Raw genomic sequence first — 13,132 nt, 5'->3', positions numbered from 1 at the left:
AAGACTGCACCTCACAGACGGTCGTAACCAACCCGTAATAATCACAGAACTTGTGTTCCTATGAATTCATGTTATAAAACTGGTGAAGGCAGGACCTCCACTAACCTGTTACCATGTGTCCAAAACACAGAAAGGGGGACATGTTTTGTTTTTGGATACTTTCTTCATTTGGTACTGCAATGTATTTCCTTTTGATGAGAATGAAATTGATCTTTGAATTTTGAGTGAGACTGCAAAAACTAAGTCTACTAGCACATTCAGATATATGTATTGTATATGCAGATAAAAAGTTTTAAACCTGGACTATGTTCTTTGAGTTTTTTCATTTCATTCAAAATGAACTTGCAATTTAGGATAATTGACACCAAATGGAAAATTAATAAGATTTCCTTTATTAGTCCCACAATGGGGAAATTCGAGGTTCGAACCCAGGCCTCCTGGGGAGACTGGGACCGGAACGCGGCGCCGTAGACCACTCGGCCATCCTGGCAGCCCGTCCAAACCTGAGTTCATCGCGTAACATTTTTTAGCTTTGATATTTTTTTTTTTTAAAGCTAAAAAAAATTATATAAATAAAAACGATTAATATACACACGCACGCACACACACACACACGCGCACGCACACACGCACACTACAATTTTAAGAATCAGCTTGTCATGGGGAGTTGCATGGCCTAAAAGCAAGCTTTCATCTTACTCATTTATAAATATAATGGTTTTATCGAATCAGAATTTTGAAAACACTATTTTTTAAACAGAAAAAAATATCCTGATTGGTTTCGTTGTGGGCATATTTGGTTCGATCAGAGACAAACAAATGAACTTAAATGCATTTTAACAATTTTAAAAGTCATTCAGACAAACATTTTAAACAAAAACGTTCAAATGTAATTTTAAACGTCAAATAGTAAATCCATATTTTTTTGCATGCAAGTTTAACAAGCTTTTTTTTACCAACTGAAATGTAAAAGTTACGTTCCTTTTTTTTCTTTTTGACAAAAGACGTGGACGTCGCAATTACGTCAGGAATCCGAGCACGCAGCCTTGTGTGCTGCCATGTGACGTGACGTCATCCAGGAAGTCAAATAACTGTGGCGGAGCAGGCTGACTGGCGACTGTCAGCGGCTGGGCACGCAAATGGCGTGCGACTCTGGCTAAAACGAAATCCTCCACCAAAGAGAAAATGTTATCTCTCCTGTCCGTGTTGCTTTTGTGTGTTTGCGCGCCGGTCCGCTGTGTGTTCCAGAAATTATACTGCACCGTCGCCGACAGCTGCGACTGCGACTTTAGACCCAACGTCAGAGGTAGGGGAGCGCATCCGGGGTTAGCTTAGCCGGCTTGCTAATGAATTTGTGTGAGCGAAAGCGAGTGTACTAACCTTGCTAATACAGACTCACACTAACAGCATGTCCAACGCTAACTCCGAAGCACAAACTTGCAAAGGTGCTGATGAAATTATTAAGTACAGAACTTTAAAAAAAAAAAGGGCTGTCTTAAAAAAAAGTCACGTTTAATGATTTGAAAAGGGCTCCATTCACTTTGGAAGTTGGCGTCCAGGAACTATCAAAGGAGAACAATACAAGACCCAAGATGGCCCATTTTTAACTGGCAAGCACTATGTATGATTTTTTTTTTATATTAGAATTGAAATAAGTTATCATTTAATTTTTTTCATCTATTCATTTTTGAGAAATTGGGGAATAAGTGACGACTTGAAAAACGCCTACTTTAATAAGGAATATGGCCACGGCACCCTCCCCTCTCTCCATGTTTCTGCAGAGTCACTTCAGGGACGAATTACAAACTTTCTATTCAAAATCATTGTACCGTAGTTGCTTATCACATCTAAAAAAGGTGATCAATTGGCACCAAAAGTCACGTGGATATCCCCATCTCTGATCACTTCGACATATGGTAAGGATTAACCTCTCTGTAGCTAAATTATATTAGAATGAGGAACTCTGGAAGTGAGCAGAGGTGCATTATGCTGTTAGGACGCAGCACACTGCTTCTCTCACGGCATAAAAGAACCAGTCAGGATATTTCCAGAGGCTGACATCCACTTTTATTTGGATGAGGATTTTTTTCGACTGCAGGCCACGTTACTGCAACGCGCCGTTTTATTCTTAGGAACACGACAGCTCCGGGCTCCCCATACACCACTCAATGGAGCATTCCGATGCGGCCACACAAGGCTGTAAAGTTGGCCTCCTTGCAAGAACTTTTTGTTCGCTGAACATTGACGGCCTCCAAGCGGCCCTGCGATGCGCACCATTCAAGAATTATTCGAAATCTACGCTGAGGGGGAGGGGGCGACAGAGGTTGATTGATTGATCGAATGATTTTGCTAGAAAAAAGTAGCTCATTAATGGTGCTTTTCCTTTGTGAATCAGAGTTGGAGTGGGACCTGTACAAGAACATCTACGGGCAGCACCTGGCCCAGGAGGTGCTCTCCGAGGAGGTGGCGCGCTTCCTGGCCGATGAGGCGCCCGAGAGGCCGCTGGTGCTGTCCCTGCACGGCTCGTCGGGCACGGGCAAGACGCTGGCAGGCGGCATGCTGGCGCGCCACCTGTACGGCTCGGCCATGAGCAGCCCCTTCGTGCACCAGTTCATCCCCACGCTGCACTTTCCCGCCAGCGGACGCGTGCAGGCGCAGCGGGTAGGAAGATGACTTCACTTGTTTGCCTTCAAGTGAGTCGCGAGTACAGCTGACAACGCCAAACTTGGAGCGATATTATATATTCTACTCTTGAAATACAATTGAAAGTGATTGCAAATGTTTATAATATAATATTTCAAGTATTAGACTTGGGTGTGTTTATTGTGATGATAGTTTGTGGTGGTTATGCTAATTAAAATCTGTACCACTGCAACAATTGAAACTAAATAGAAAAACGTTTGAAAATTAAGTGAATTTAACATTTTAAAAATTAATTTTAAAGGTAACTAAAACTGTACAAATTAAAATACTGTTAACATGTTTAAATGTACATGTATTAATTAAATATGGTAAATGGTCTTTCACTTGTGTAGCGCCCTTCCAACTACTCGGGCCCTCAAAGCGCGTCACACAGCTGATGTAATCATAACTAGGCAATTTCTCTTTTAAAGTAATTTAAATATGCAAAATTAATCCAAATTATACATTTAAAAAATGCCAAGGTAAAAGTGTAATAAATTTCAATAAATCATTTTGTCAAAACAAATTTATTAAATTTGTTGGTGTACAAATTAAATGAACACCTTTATTTTTATAAGACATTTAAAGCAATACAAATGTTGTCCAGGAGCAGCTGAAGTCTTGGGTGCACGGCAACGTGACAGAGTGCGCCCGTTCCATCTTCATCTTCGACGAGATGGACAAAATGGCGGCTGGGCTGCTAGATGTTCTGGAACCGTTCCTGGGTGCCTCCCACGTGGTCTTCGGCACCAACTATCGCAAGGCCGTCTACGTCTTCATCAGGTAGCTGCTGTACGTTTGCCATCGTCATCGTCATGTCTATACATCCTGGTTTTTGTAATATTAAAAAAAATACAATAAAATAGAACCCCTGATAAACCATTTCAATGCTTTCACCACCGTCAATTTATTTATTAAAATGTGACTTGTTGCTGTGAAGAATTAGCGACCGGGTGCGTTGTTTCACAAGTGTTTTATTTGTGTGCATGTGTGTATAGTACGGCGGGTGAGGAGGTGATCAACAAGGCTGCCCTGGAGCAACGTGAGGCCGGGCGCGACCGAGAGGAGATGACGGCCGCCGAGTTGCAGGACGCCATCGCTCGGGCCGTCTACGACAACCCAACCAGTGAGGGACACCAATATAGAAAAACAAACCACGTCCAGTCGCGTTTCAAAATAAAGGGCTTGACGAGGGCATTCCAGCTATACCCTCATTTTGTCAACACAACCCAGTTTGTGATGACTTAATATCAAATACATTAAATGTCACATAGGTAAAAAATTAGTTGGGAACGAATCACATCAAGTCATGTCCAATTAAAGGTCTTGATGTGCGCTTTCTGGGTCAAATTTTGGGGTCGGTATGCTATCATTTGATGGCACAATGAGCAAAACTCTTGCTTTCATTACTGTCAATCAGTCTTGACTTTTGTCGCGCCCCAGGTGGTCTCTACAATTCGTCCATCATCCGTCAGAAGCTGGTGACCGCCTTCATACCTTTCCTGCCGCTGTGCAGCCGTCACGTGGAGCGCTGCGCACGGGCGCAGCTGTGTCAGCGCGGCGCCTGTGGGCGCCACGACGTGGCTCGGGCCGTTGCAGCCGACATGACGTATAAGCCATCGCCAGGACACTACTTTTCCACCAGCGGCTGCAAGAGCGTCCCCGCCAAGATCGACCTGCTCTTGTGATGGCCGAGCAGGTCCTGCAGTGGTTTGGAGCACCCTGTTCTCCCGGTGACACCCATTTTTACATATTTTTTAAACTGACATCAAATCTCACAAACAAAAACTAAGACATTTTTAGTACAAAGTGTTGAGAAAATTTGTCAGGACGCCAGAAGGCTAAGACGGTTCCACGTCGAAGGAACTTTTTAAGAAGAAATAAGATATTTTTTCAACTTGATTTTTTTTTTTTTCCATGATTTCATCCATTTGCTTCTGTCGGCAGGTGGTGCTAAGGGGCACCTGTGGAGTAAATGGTTTAATTATTCTAAACATACAGTATTGTGAAAATATTTATTTTAATAAGCTACGCAACTAATATGGAAAATATGAGCATATGGACACTTCATTAGGTACACCATGTCATGACATACAATGCAAAAAATGGTGCCTTTACAAAGACACTCTGTACTGTTTCACACTATTTGCTGTTCCTAATCATTTGGCTACTCTATGTGGAGACGAGAGGCTGAAAATATGAGGAAAAGGTTAAAAAAAAAAGTGCTCGTAAACGTATACTTGCATTGTCTCATCAATTGTAATTGGCTGCCAGGATGGCCGAGTGGTCTAAGGCGCCGCGTTCAGCACCCAGTCTCCCCAGGAGGCCTGGGTTCGAATCTCGAATTTCCCCATTGTGGGACTAATAAAGGGAATATTATTATTATAAAACAGCAGTTTGATTTTGGCGGGCTGGATGATTTGGTGTGTGCTTCTAATACTGGCCACAGGATGGCGCCGTTTCACCGAGAGAAAGTTGCTCACATTCAACTTTAGTGTCGTTTGTGAAAACGTCTAGTGGTCGTGTACAAGTCTCACTTGTGCCGAGTAAATGTGATATGTAGTCGTGGGTTTGTGGTTGGGTAGTTTGTCTAGTTTTGCAATGGTTGTGTAGAAAGGTTGTGTATAGGTCAGCTTGTTTGGTAGTACTAGTAACTGTCGTGGTTGTGGATATGTTTTAGTTCTCTATATTTGTTGTGGTTGTGCAGTACTCGTGTCAATGGTTGTTTCTCTTGCAGTTGTGTAGCGGATGTGTTCGTGCGTTGTTGTTATGCAGTTGAGGATTGTGGTGTGTTGTTGAAGAATACCGAACGGACACACTTGCTGACTTATTCCGCACTCCATTTGAACTACTTCCTGTTCCTGTTGCTTTCCGTCCCCCTTTGGCTGCTCGTCGCCAACCCCTCCCACCGGCACATCTGTGAGGACAGACTCCCTCCCCCAAGTCCCCACCTATTCATTCTCGTGGCTTAGCTTCTTTCACGTGCAAATGTGCCACTGATGCTTGTCATGGCGGGGGTCACAAGGGAGGTCTGTAAGGACCATTGGACAAGAAAAGAGGCCAACTCTTTGTGGGTTGACATTTTTGGAAAGTGCAGCCCCCCCCCCCCCCCCCGAAGACAGTTTCACTGAGAAACATGAAATCTGGTAGACATGTCTATCATCATGAGTAGACCCTCAAACAAGTTTAAGAAAGTATGGTTGAAAAGACACAGGGAGTCTGTAATTCTGTTTCAAAGTGGCCATTTTCAGGTCATTCGGTCATTTCCAGCCTTCAAAGGTCGATTTGTCAAGATGCAGCCCTCAAAGCAAATTTTATTTTCCTACATAAAATCTTGTCACAATGTCTGTCATGAGTAGATCTATGGAAAAAAAAGGAAGCTATACCTCATAAGAAATAGGAAGCCTGTCCTTTTGATTGAAGTTATCATTTTGTAGAATCTTGAACAATTCACCCCCTGAATCTCATTTGTCTTAGCAACATGAGCTTTGGTCGGCATGTCTTATCATGAGGACACAAAAAAGTATCATAATGACCAGAAATGCAACGCGAGCCAGCCATTTTGGTTTGAATGGACCGTTTTAAGGTCAATGCAGGGATCTTGCCACCTGCAATTTCTTTGGAAAAAAAATGCACGAAAGCTAGTTTCACTTCAAAGCATGAAATTTAGTTGGTATGTTTATCATGAGTACGCGCAAAAACGCCCGAACACACAGAAGAGGCCAGTCATTTTGTTCAATTGTGATTTTACAGTGACATAATCTATTTCTCGGTTTTGAGGGATTACTTTGGTCAGTCTCCACGGCAACAGGAGAACAAAAGGGTGGGAGTGTTTGAAGGGGAACCGGGCATGACCCACTGATGTTGGGGGGGTCTCGGGAGCAAGGTCAATTTGACTTTGGCTTTTGCGTGGTCATCAGATGGGTGGTGAAGGACAAAAGCATCTTGGCTTGACCCAACACTTTTGATTGATGAGCTGCTCACTTCCCACCACATAATGCTAATCACAGTTCGACAGCTAACTGTTGTGTGCTAATAAATACACTAATAATGTTCGCCCACACCAGAGGAAATGAGGAAAAATACAACTTTGGTGCATGTAACAAAATACGGTTGTTATGCTGTTGTGTGCTTTTGTAGTGACTGTGTAATTCTCAAACTCTTGAAAGGCTAAGAAGATGTGTTGCATCATGTTTGTGTAGTACCCATGCGGTCATGTAGATGATGTGGATGAGATGATGCGTTCAGTAACACCTAGTTTGCGCCCCGTCCTCTGTTACCCCCTCCAACACACACGCGGTTTTTATGTTCGTCAACCATCGAAAAAAGGTGAGCTTGGTTGCTGTTTTGTACAAACAAAAACGCTTTCTTCACTTCATCTAAAACGACACAAATCATTTTCCAGCTCATAGTCCCAAAATAATATTCTTAGTGAAAGAAATGCACCGTTTTTGTTTTTTTTTCAATGGCACGTCCTAAATTGCTCCCCGGACTCTCTCAAAGGGATGAAAATGATACATTCCTCAAGAATTATGCTAATATTTAATCCCCAAGGGGGGAAAAATAGATGTTGGCTCCAACAATTTTACTCACCCATCTGTTATTTTAGTCCAACAACAAGTTACAAACTTAAAAGACAAAATGCATTTGATTTGTTTTTTTCTGCTTTATAAGCATGCAAAAAGTGAATATGAATGGATAAGCGTGACACGTGCACGTGGCCGTGCAAAAGAGCAAGGGCGGGGGCGGTCGTGCACGAGCGGCCAGCAACAGATGTCCACGCACAATTCTCGCGTTGGCTTTGGAAACATTTCCACGAGAATTGCGTTTGGACAATCAGCCGCGAGAGCCCACAGGACGGGAAGCACATGCAGAAAGTCCACTTGACTCATTCCAATTAAAAAAAAAACGGAAAGGGGAAAAAAAAAAAGCGTTCCGGGCAATGCCGACGCGATGCACCTGTTCGTCCACGCAGTCCGCAGCCCTCAAGCGGGCTCGAGTCTCCGCTGCATGTCGGTCCTTCAAGATGGTTCTCCCGACACCGACCACGACCACTTGCAACGAGGTAAGCCGCCACGACTCGGGCACTGCTCGTGAGTAGTGCCACTCCGTGCACGGTACTCACGTTTCTATCCCACGCACGCGCACACGCCATGAGGCTGATAAATAGTCATTGTGGTGTGAGGGGAGAAGTGATGAATCAGATTTTGGGGGCTGGGAGGTTCGACCCTCTTAAAGGCACAACACTTGTTGGACAGCATCATGCTGTCGTCATTGTGACGTCACCAATCGAACAAAAGTGCGCCTGTTTGTAAGTTTCGTTGTATTTGCATTAATGGTTAAAAGGAAAAGGGGGAAAAAAAGGAAAATTATGCTCTACCTCAAACTGGGCCAATTTGTAATATGATTGTTTTTTGCACTAAGTAACTTGCTTTAGATGAATTTTTTTCACTGATTAAATATCTTTAGGTTTTTATTTAATATTTATGAATTAACGGTGAGTTCCAGCAACAGGAAGAATTTTCTTTCTGAAACAGCATAGCTATAATTGACAACAGATGGTAAAATTCTTATTGTGCAAGCTTTTGTAGGCCCAACTCAAAAATGAAAACAAGTAAAAAATCTGATGTGATAGAAAAAAAAGAATGTTTTAGAAATCATGTCAAAACTCCGTTCAAGCCATCTGTAATTCCAATTTGCTGTTGACCAGTGATCTTGATGTTTATTCGCCGATCATTTAATGAACCAAATACCTTTGAATTTCAGAAGTTAATGGATGAAAAATGCACAAAAGATGACTTTTTTGTTTATTGAAAACAACAACCCACTGAATTAGCATTGAATGCTAACTGTTAGCCAGCATATAGAACAAACCTCAAACCTAGCTTGCCACTTCCTGTTGCTTGATGCGTGAACAAAATGCAGAGGCAATTGTTCTGTCATGATAGTCGTTGATGTCAAGACAACAAAAGACTTTCATTTGTATCTTGTGTCTTTTTATAAGGAAATGGTGCTGCTACGTTAGCTTTGGATGCTAAATAGCCAGTCGCCATATGCTATGTCCGTGGCTGCAAATGTTCTAGGCTGGCTGCTTTGGCTTGTCTGCCCCCTGCAGGTGAGGAGGGGGAAGAGCATCTTTCTTCATCAACGTCTCCAAGCTGAGCCATCAGAATTTCAACACTCTGCACCAGAACAGAGTCCAGAACTTTCCGCTCATCAGCACCGAAGCGGCTTAGGACGTGGCGCTCCACCGAAGTCTTTCCCCCCGGGCGCCCGATGCCCACCCGTAGCCTGGGCATCACCTGAAGGCGGAGAATGGAAAGAATGGGACGCAGTGAGAGGGTAATTTGGAGCAACCAGCCACAAAATATGTACTCACGTCTGTGCGAAGGCAGTCCATGCAGGACCGGACGCCGTTGTGGCCTCTGGCGGGAATGGTGGGGGAAAGAAAGAACCAATCAGCTTTTCATACACAGATCCCACAAAATAGATACTAAATCCCAGCAATACTGAATACTTTTTCACACAGGTTCATTTTTCAATTTAGACATTTTCACTTGGGGGTGTGCTCACTTTTGTTGCAAACAGTTTAAATATTAATGGCTATGACAACACATTACCAAAATATCACAGAAGATCATTTTTTTCAGGAAAAAAATTTGCTACGTTTTGTGGGCAGTATTATGTGAATAGCATTTTTTGAGAGTAGGTGGGAGGAAAAAATAGTGGTCTTGCGAAATAGGATTTTTTTTATTGCCATATTAAAAAAAAACTAGTCACTGCATGGTAGAAGTATTTTTATAATCAAGTTGTAATGACAAAAAAGTTGTATTTTCAAGGAAAAAGTAGAAAAATTTACATGGACAAAATCTATTTTTTTAATCAAGTCTTAATTTAACATTTTTTTTATTTTAGGAAAAGGTTATGGCTTAGAACACCAAATATTACTGCAGATTCTTCCAGTAATAGGATCACAATTGATTTTGTATTTTGTATACCGCCACCACCACCATACACGATGGTGGTCCTTTGCTTTCCGAACAAAAGTATGTGACTTTGGATATGTGTGGCTTTGACAGGCCAGCCCTGGTGAGAGACGTGGACTTGTGGAACTCAGGTTCATGGCTGGTTGTCATATGGCTAACCATAAGCCACTTAGGACGTTCAGTGCATTTTATGCCACTTTTTGACTTTTGTAGTCAAATTGTAATTTGAGGAAGCGTTTCATGCTGCATGAAAGCATCTTTTCGGTACCAACCTGGCGCTTCCCCCATGTTTGATTGCGACCTTTCCTAAAGGTTTGTCCAGCTCATCGTGGACCAGCAGGATGTCTTCAGGCTGGACGCCGTACTTGCCGGCTAAACAGAAGGGGATCACGTTACAGTCCGCTCACACTGTGATCGATCATGGTGTTTTATTTATTTATTTATTTTACCCGCTTTGGCCACCGCCACACCATTGACATTCATTAGCACTCGTGGTCGCAGCAGCACTAGGTGACGCGCGTCCGCCACCAACACCTCTCCGCACAACTGCCTGTCGCGGCGCCAACGCTCGCTAAGGCCCAGCCGGGCAGCCAGGGCGCCCACCACCACCATGCCCACGCTGTGCCGGGTGTCCTCCATGCCCGGGTTACCCAGGCCCACCACCTCAAGCGGACACAAAAAAAAGGAGAATCCTCACACAGCCCACAATAAATTGGAAAAAAGGTTGTAATCAATTGGGGAAAATAAGTCATGTTTTGAGGGGCGGGATAAGTAATAGTGTGTTTTGGTTTGGTTTTTTGGAACATTCTCTTTCAAATCTAGAATCTAAAACTGGGACAAAATGTTAAAAATATATAAATATTTTGAGGGGATGGAATATTATTAGCAAGTGTTTTTTTTGGGGGGGGTTCCTTCGAAAAATGCGAATAAAGTCATCTTCATTTGATAATTGATAATTATGTAAGTATAAATAAGAAATTATGAAAAGTGTGATTACGTTTAATTGTATATATATTAGATATAATATAATAATTATATAATAACTTTTTAATGAGTATAGTTATATGTACAACAATGATTCATAATTATATTATGGGAACAATTCTTTCTTTAAAATTAAAAAGTGAAGAATACAGTAAACTGTATTTTTTCCAAGAATGAAGTTGAAAGGAAAAAAATATAATTTGAGGGACAAAGTCATTTTTTCAAAGTATGATGAGAAAATGTCATTCATTTTACAGTAGAGAGAGAGCGAGAAAACTGTATTTTCTGTGGAGTGTAAAAATATCAACAGTCATTTTTAAAGGAAAACAAATCTTAAAGGGATACGTTAAACGTTAAATGTACTGTATCTCCTTTTTTTTAATTAAATTTATTTATCCAGGTAAGGCAATCGAGAACAAGTTTTCATTTGCAATAAATCTGAAAAAGAATTATGCAAAAATCAAGTTCTATTTAGTCCAGAATAAAAACCTAAGTTTTCAAGAAAGACAAAAAATTGGGGTAATTTGTTTTTATTTCAGCTAAGGGAAGTAGGGGAAAACTTGTGACTAGACTGTGTTTCAACTATGCCACTGTGTTCCCCGCTCATGATCTTTTGCTTTTTCTTCACGTTCCGTAAGGACCGAAATGACGCAAGGCAAGGCGTCCTTCCAGAAGCAACCAGAGATGTCCGCTCCTGGCACCCATGCCAATGCAGGCACCATTGTGTCCATTGTACGTTGTTGTTGTGTGTCTCTTTGTGGAATTTAGCGGGGTAAAAGAAGTCGTATCATTTGGTGAATAGAACAAAATGTTATTCTCCACCCAACTTCTTTAGATTTATTGACATTATCTTTACTTTTTGTTTTTCTAAAACGTCCTAATTTCTCATCTAACATCCAGATATTTTGCTTACACAGGACATCTTCGGCATACACGTTAAAAATGTATATATACATATTTCTTATCCCATCAAAAAAAAAATCTGAGGTAAAACGTATTAGAAATATTTTCCAAAAAGCCATAATATTTCAAGAGTAGTTCTACTTTGAAAGCATAATGTTTGATCTTTAGGAGAAAAAGCAGTAATCTTAAATATGAAATAAATGTAATACAAAAAACTAGTAACTTTACAATAGATAAAAAACATTTTTTTTTAAAAATCACAAAGTAAAGTCATTCTCGGGAAAGCGTGCAACTATATATAGTAAAAGTTTTTTGTAATCAAGTTATTCCTTTATTAGTACACAGTAGGTTTTTTTAAGAATCAAGTCATAGTATGAGAAAAAAGTTATCAGATTTTTTTGTGTGTAAAGAATTTAATGCAAATTTGGTCATCTATTTTGGGGGTACAAAGAGTTATTACCTTCTTCTATATGGTCTTCTCAGAAATGCCAAAATTACATGTTTCCTTGAATGAATACGATTAATATTACTTATTATCGAACCAGTTCTTATTATATTGTACTTAAGAGTTTACATTAATCTTTCGGCACTTTTCAACTGTCCAGGATCCACACTGGAAACAAGGTAAAGTGCCATTTCAACCACGTGACATTGTGTATTTTATGCCGAATTGAAAAGTAGCTTCTACTTTGTACGAATACGTCTTCATTTATGTTTTATAGCGTTTAGGTGAGAATGAACGCGCAGGTCAATATGTAAAAGGCAACTATTCGAGCGAATATTCTTTCTGACTAAAGTCGAGACAGAGATTAATGCATGCTTTTGCGAATAATTTCAACCCAAGCAGTGTTTTGGTGACATTGTAAAGTCGACACAAGATGCATTCAAGGACACATATCCAGACTTACCATCCTTCGTCGACCTTGTGTGTGCACTTGTGTCTCGGAGCTCATGGCCGTCACGACCGGCTCGGACAGCCAAAGCCGGCTAACAATTCTCGTCAAAAAACGTTGCATGGTAAGAAAGTAGCGGCGTGGTGGGCGTAAAGTGCAACAAAGGCACGTAAATATACCAACGAGAAAGCGCTTTAACATTCGGCCAATGACAAAGTGTAATAAAAGACGGTGAACGTTGGCAAAAACATATTTTTGGTACACAGTGTGACAGCTTTCACTGCGAGTCCGGTTAGCATCAGCCGGTTGGCATGGTATGCCTTGCTGGCAAATCCTATTAAACTTACCAACAAACAATATTCGAACAACTAAGAGGCGAATACAACATATAGCTAGAGAAAGATATTTGTATAAAATGTATAAAATCTCGATTTACATTACGTATTTCCGAAAAGTCTCGTTTTGTGTTTACGTATTTGTCTTCTTCGTCAAGAAACGACAAGCCTGCTTTCCTTCTCCTAGCACACAGCGACACCTGGCGTGACGACCTGACAACTACAACACCCAATACAAAACAAACACATTTCCACCTTGAAGAAGCAAAATACGGATAACCTTGGGCCGAATATAGCGTTTTGCGGGACAAACAATGTTTTAATGGTGAAGCATCATTTTCTTAAACTA

At 41.3% G+C, this 13,132-nt stretch overlaps 2 protein-coding genes across 2 annotated transcripts; one reads left to right on the top strand and one right to left on the bottom strand.

The window, feature by feature from the left end:
- Window positions 1-1,053: 1,053 nt before the first annotated feature.
- On the top strand, window positions 1,054-4,919 carry tor2a (torsin family 2, member A). Its single transcript, XM_088289281.1, has 5 exons — window positions 1,054-1,306; window positions 2,396-2,661; window positions 3,290-3,465; window positions 3,681-3,808; window positions 4,126-4,919. Exons 1-5 carry the CDS (start codon window positions 1,186-1,188, stop codon window positions 4,368-4,370), a joined length of 936 nt encoding a protein of 311 aa, XP_088145407.1. The 5' UTR covers window positions 1,054-1,185; the 3' UTR covers window positions 4,371-4,919.
- Window positions 4,920-8,491: 3,572 nt separating this feature from the next.
- On the bottom strand, window positions 8,492-12,995 carry ptrh1 (peptidyl-tRNA hydrolase 1 homolog). The gene is made up of 5 exons (XM_088289383.1): window positions 12,464-12,995; window positions 10,118-10,331; window positions 9,941-10,040; window positions 9,062-9,107; window positions 8,492-8,984 (listed from the first exon to the last, which is right to left on the bottom strand). Exons 1-5 carry the CDS (start codon window positions 12,647-12,649, stop codon window positions 8,739-8,741), a joined length of 792 nt encoding a protein of 263 aa, XP_088145509.1. The 5' UTR covers window positions 12,650-12,995; the 3' UTR covers window positions 8,492-8,738.
- Window positions 12,996-13,132: the final 137 nt, after the last annotated feature.

Source organism: Idiotropiscis lumnitzeri, chromosome 1, assembly GCF_059441095.1.
Source record: "Idiotropiscis lumnitzeri isolate Australia: NSW breed Sydney's pygmy pipehorse chromosome 1, RoL_Ilum_1.0, whole genome shotgun sequence".
Lineage (NCBI taxonomy): Eukaryota > Metazoa > Chordata > Actinopteri > Syngnathiformes > Syngnathidae > Idiotropiscis > Idiotropiscis lumnitzeri.
The sequence above is the reverse complement of the archived record's forward strand: the minus strand, read 5'-3'. Positions and strand labels throughout refer to the sequence as shown.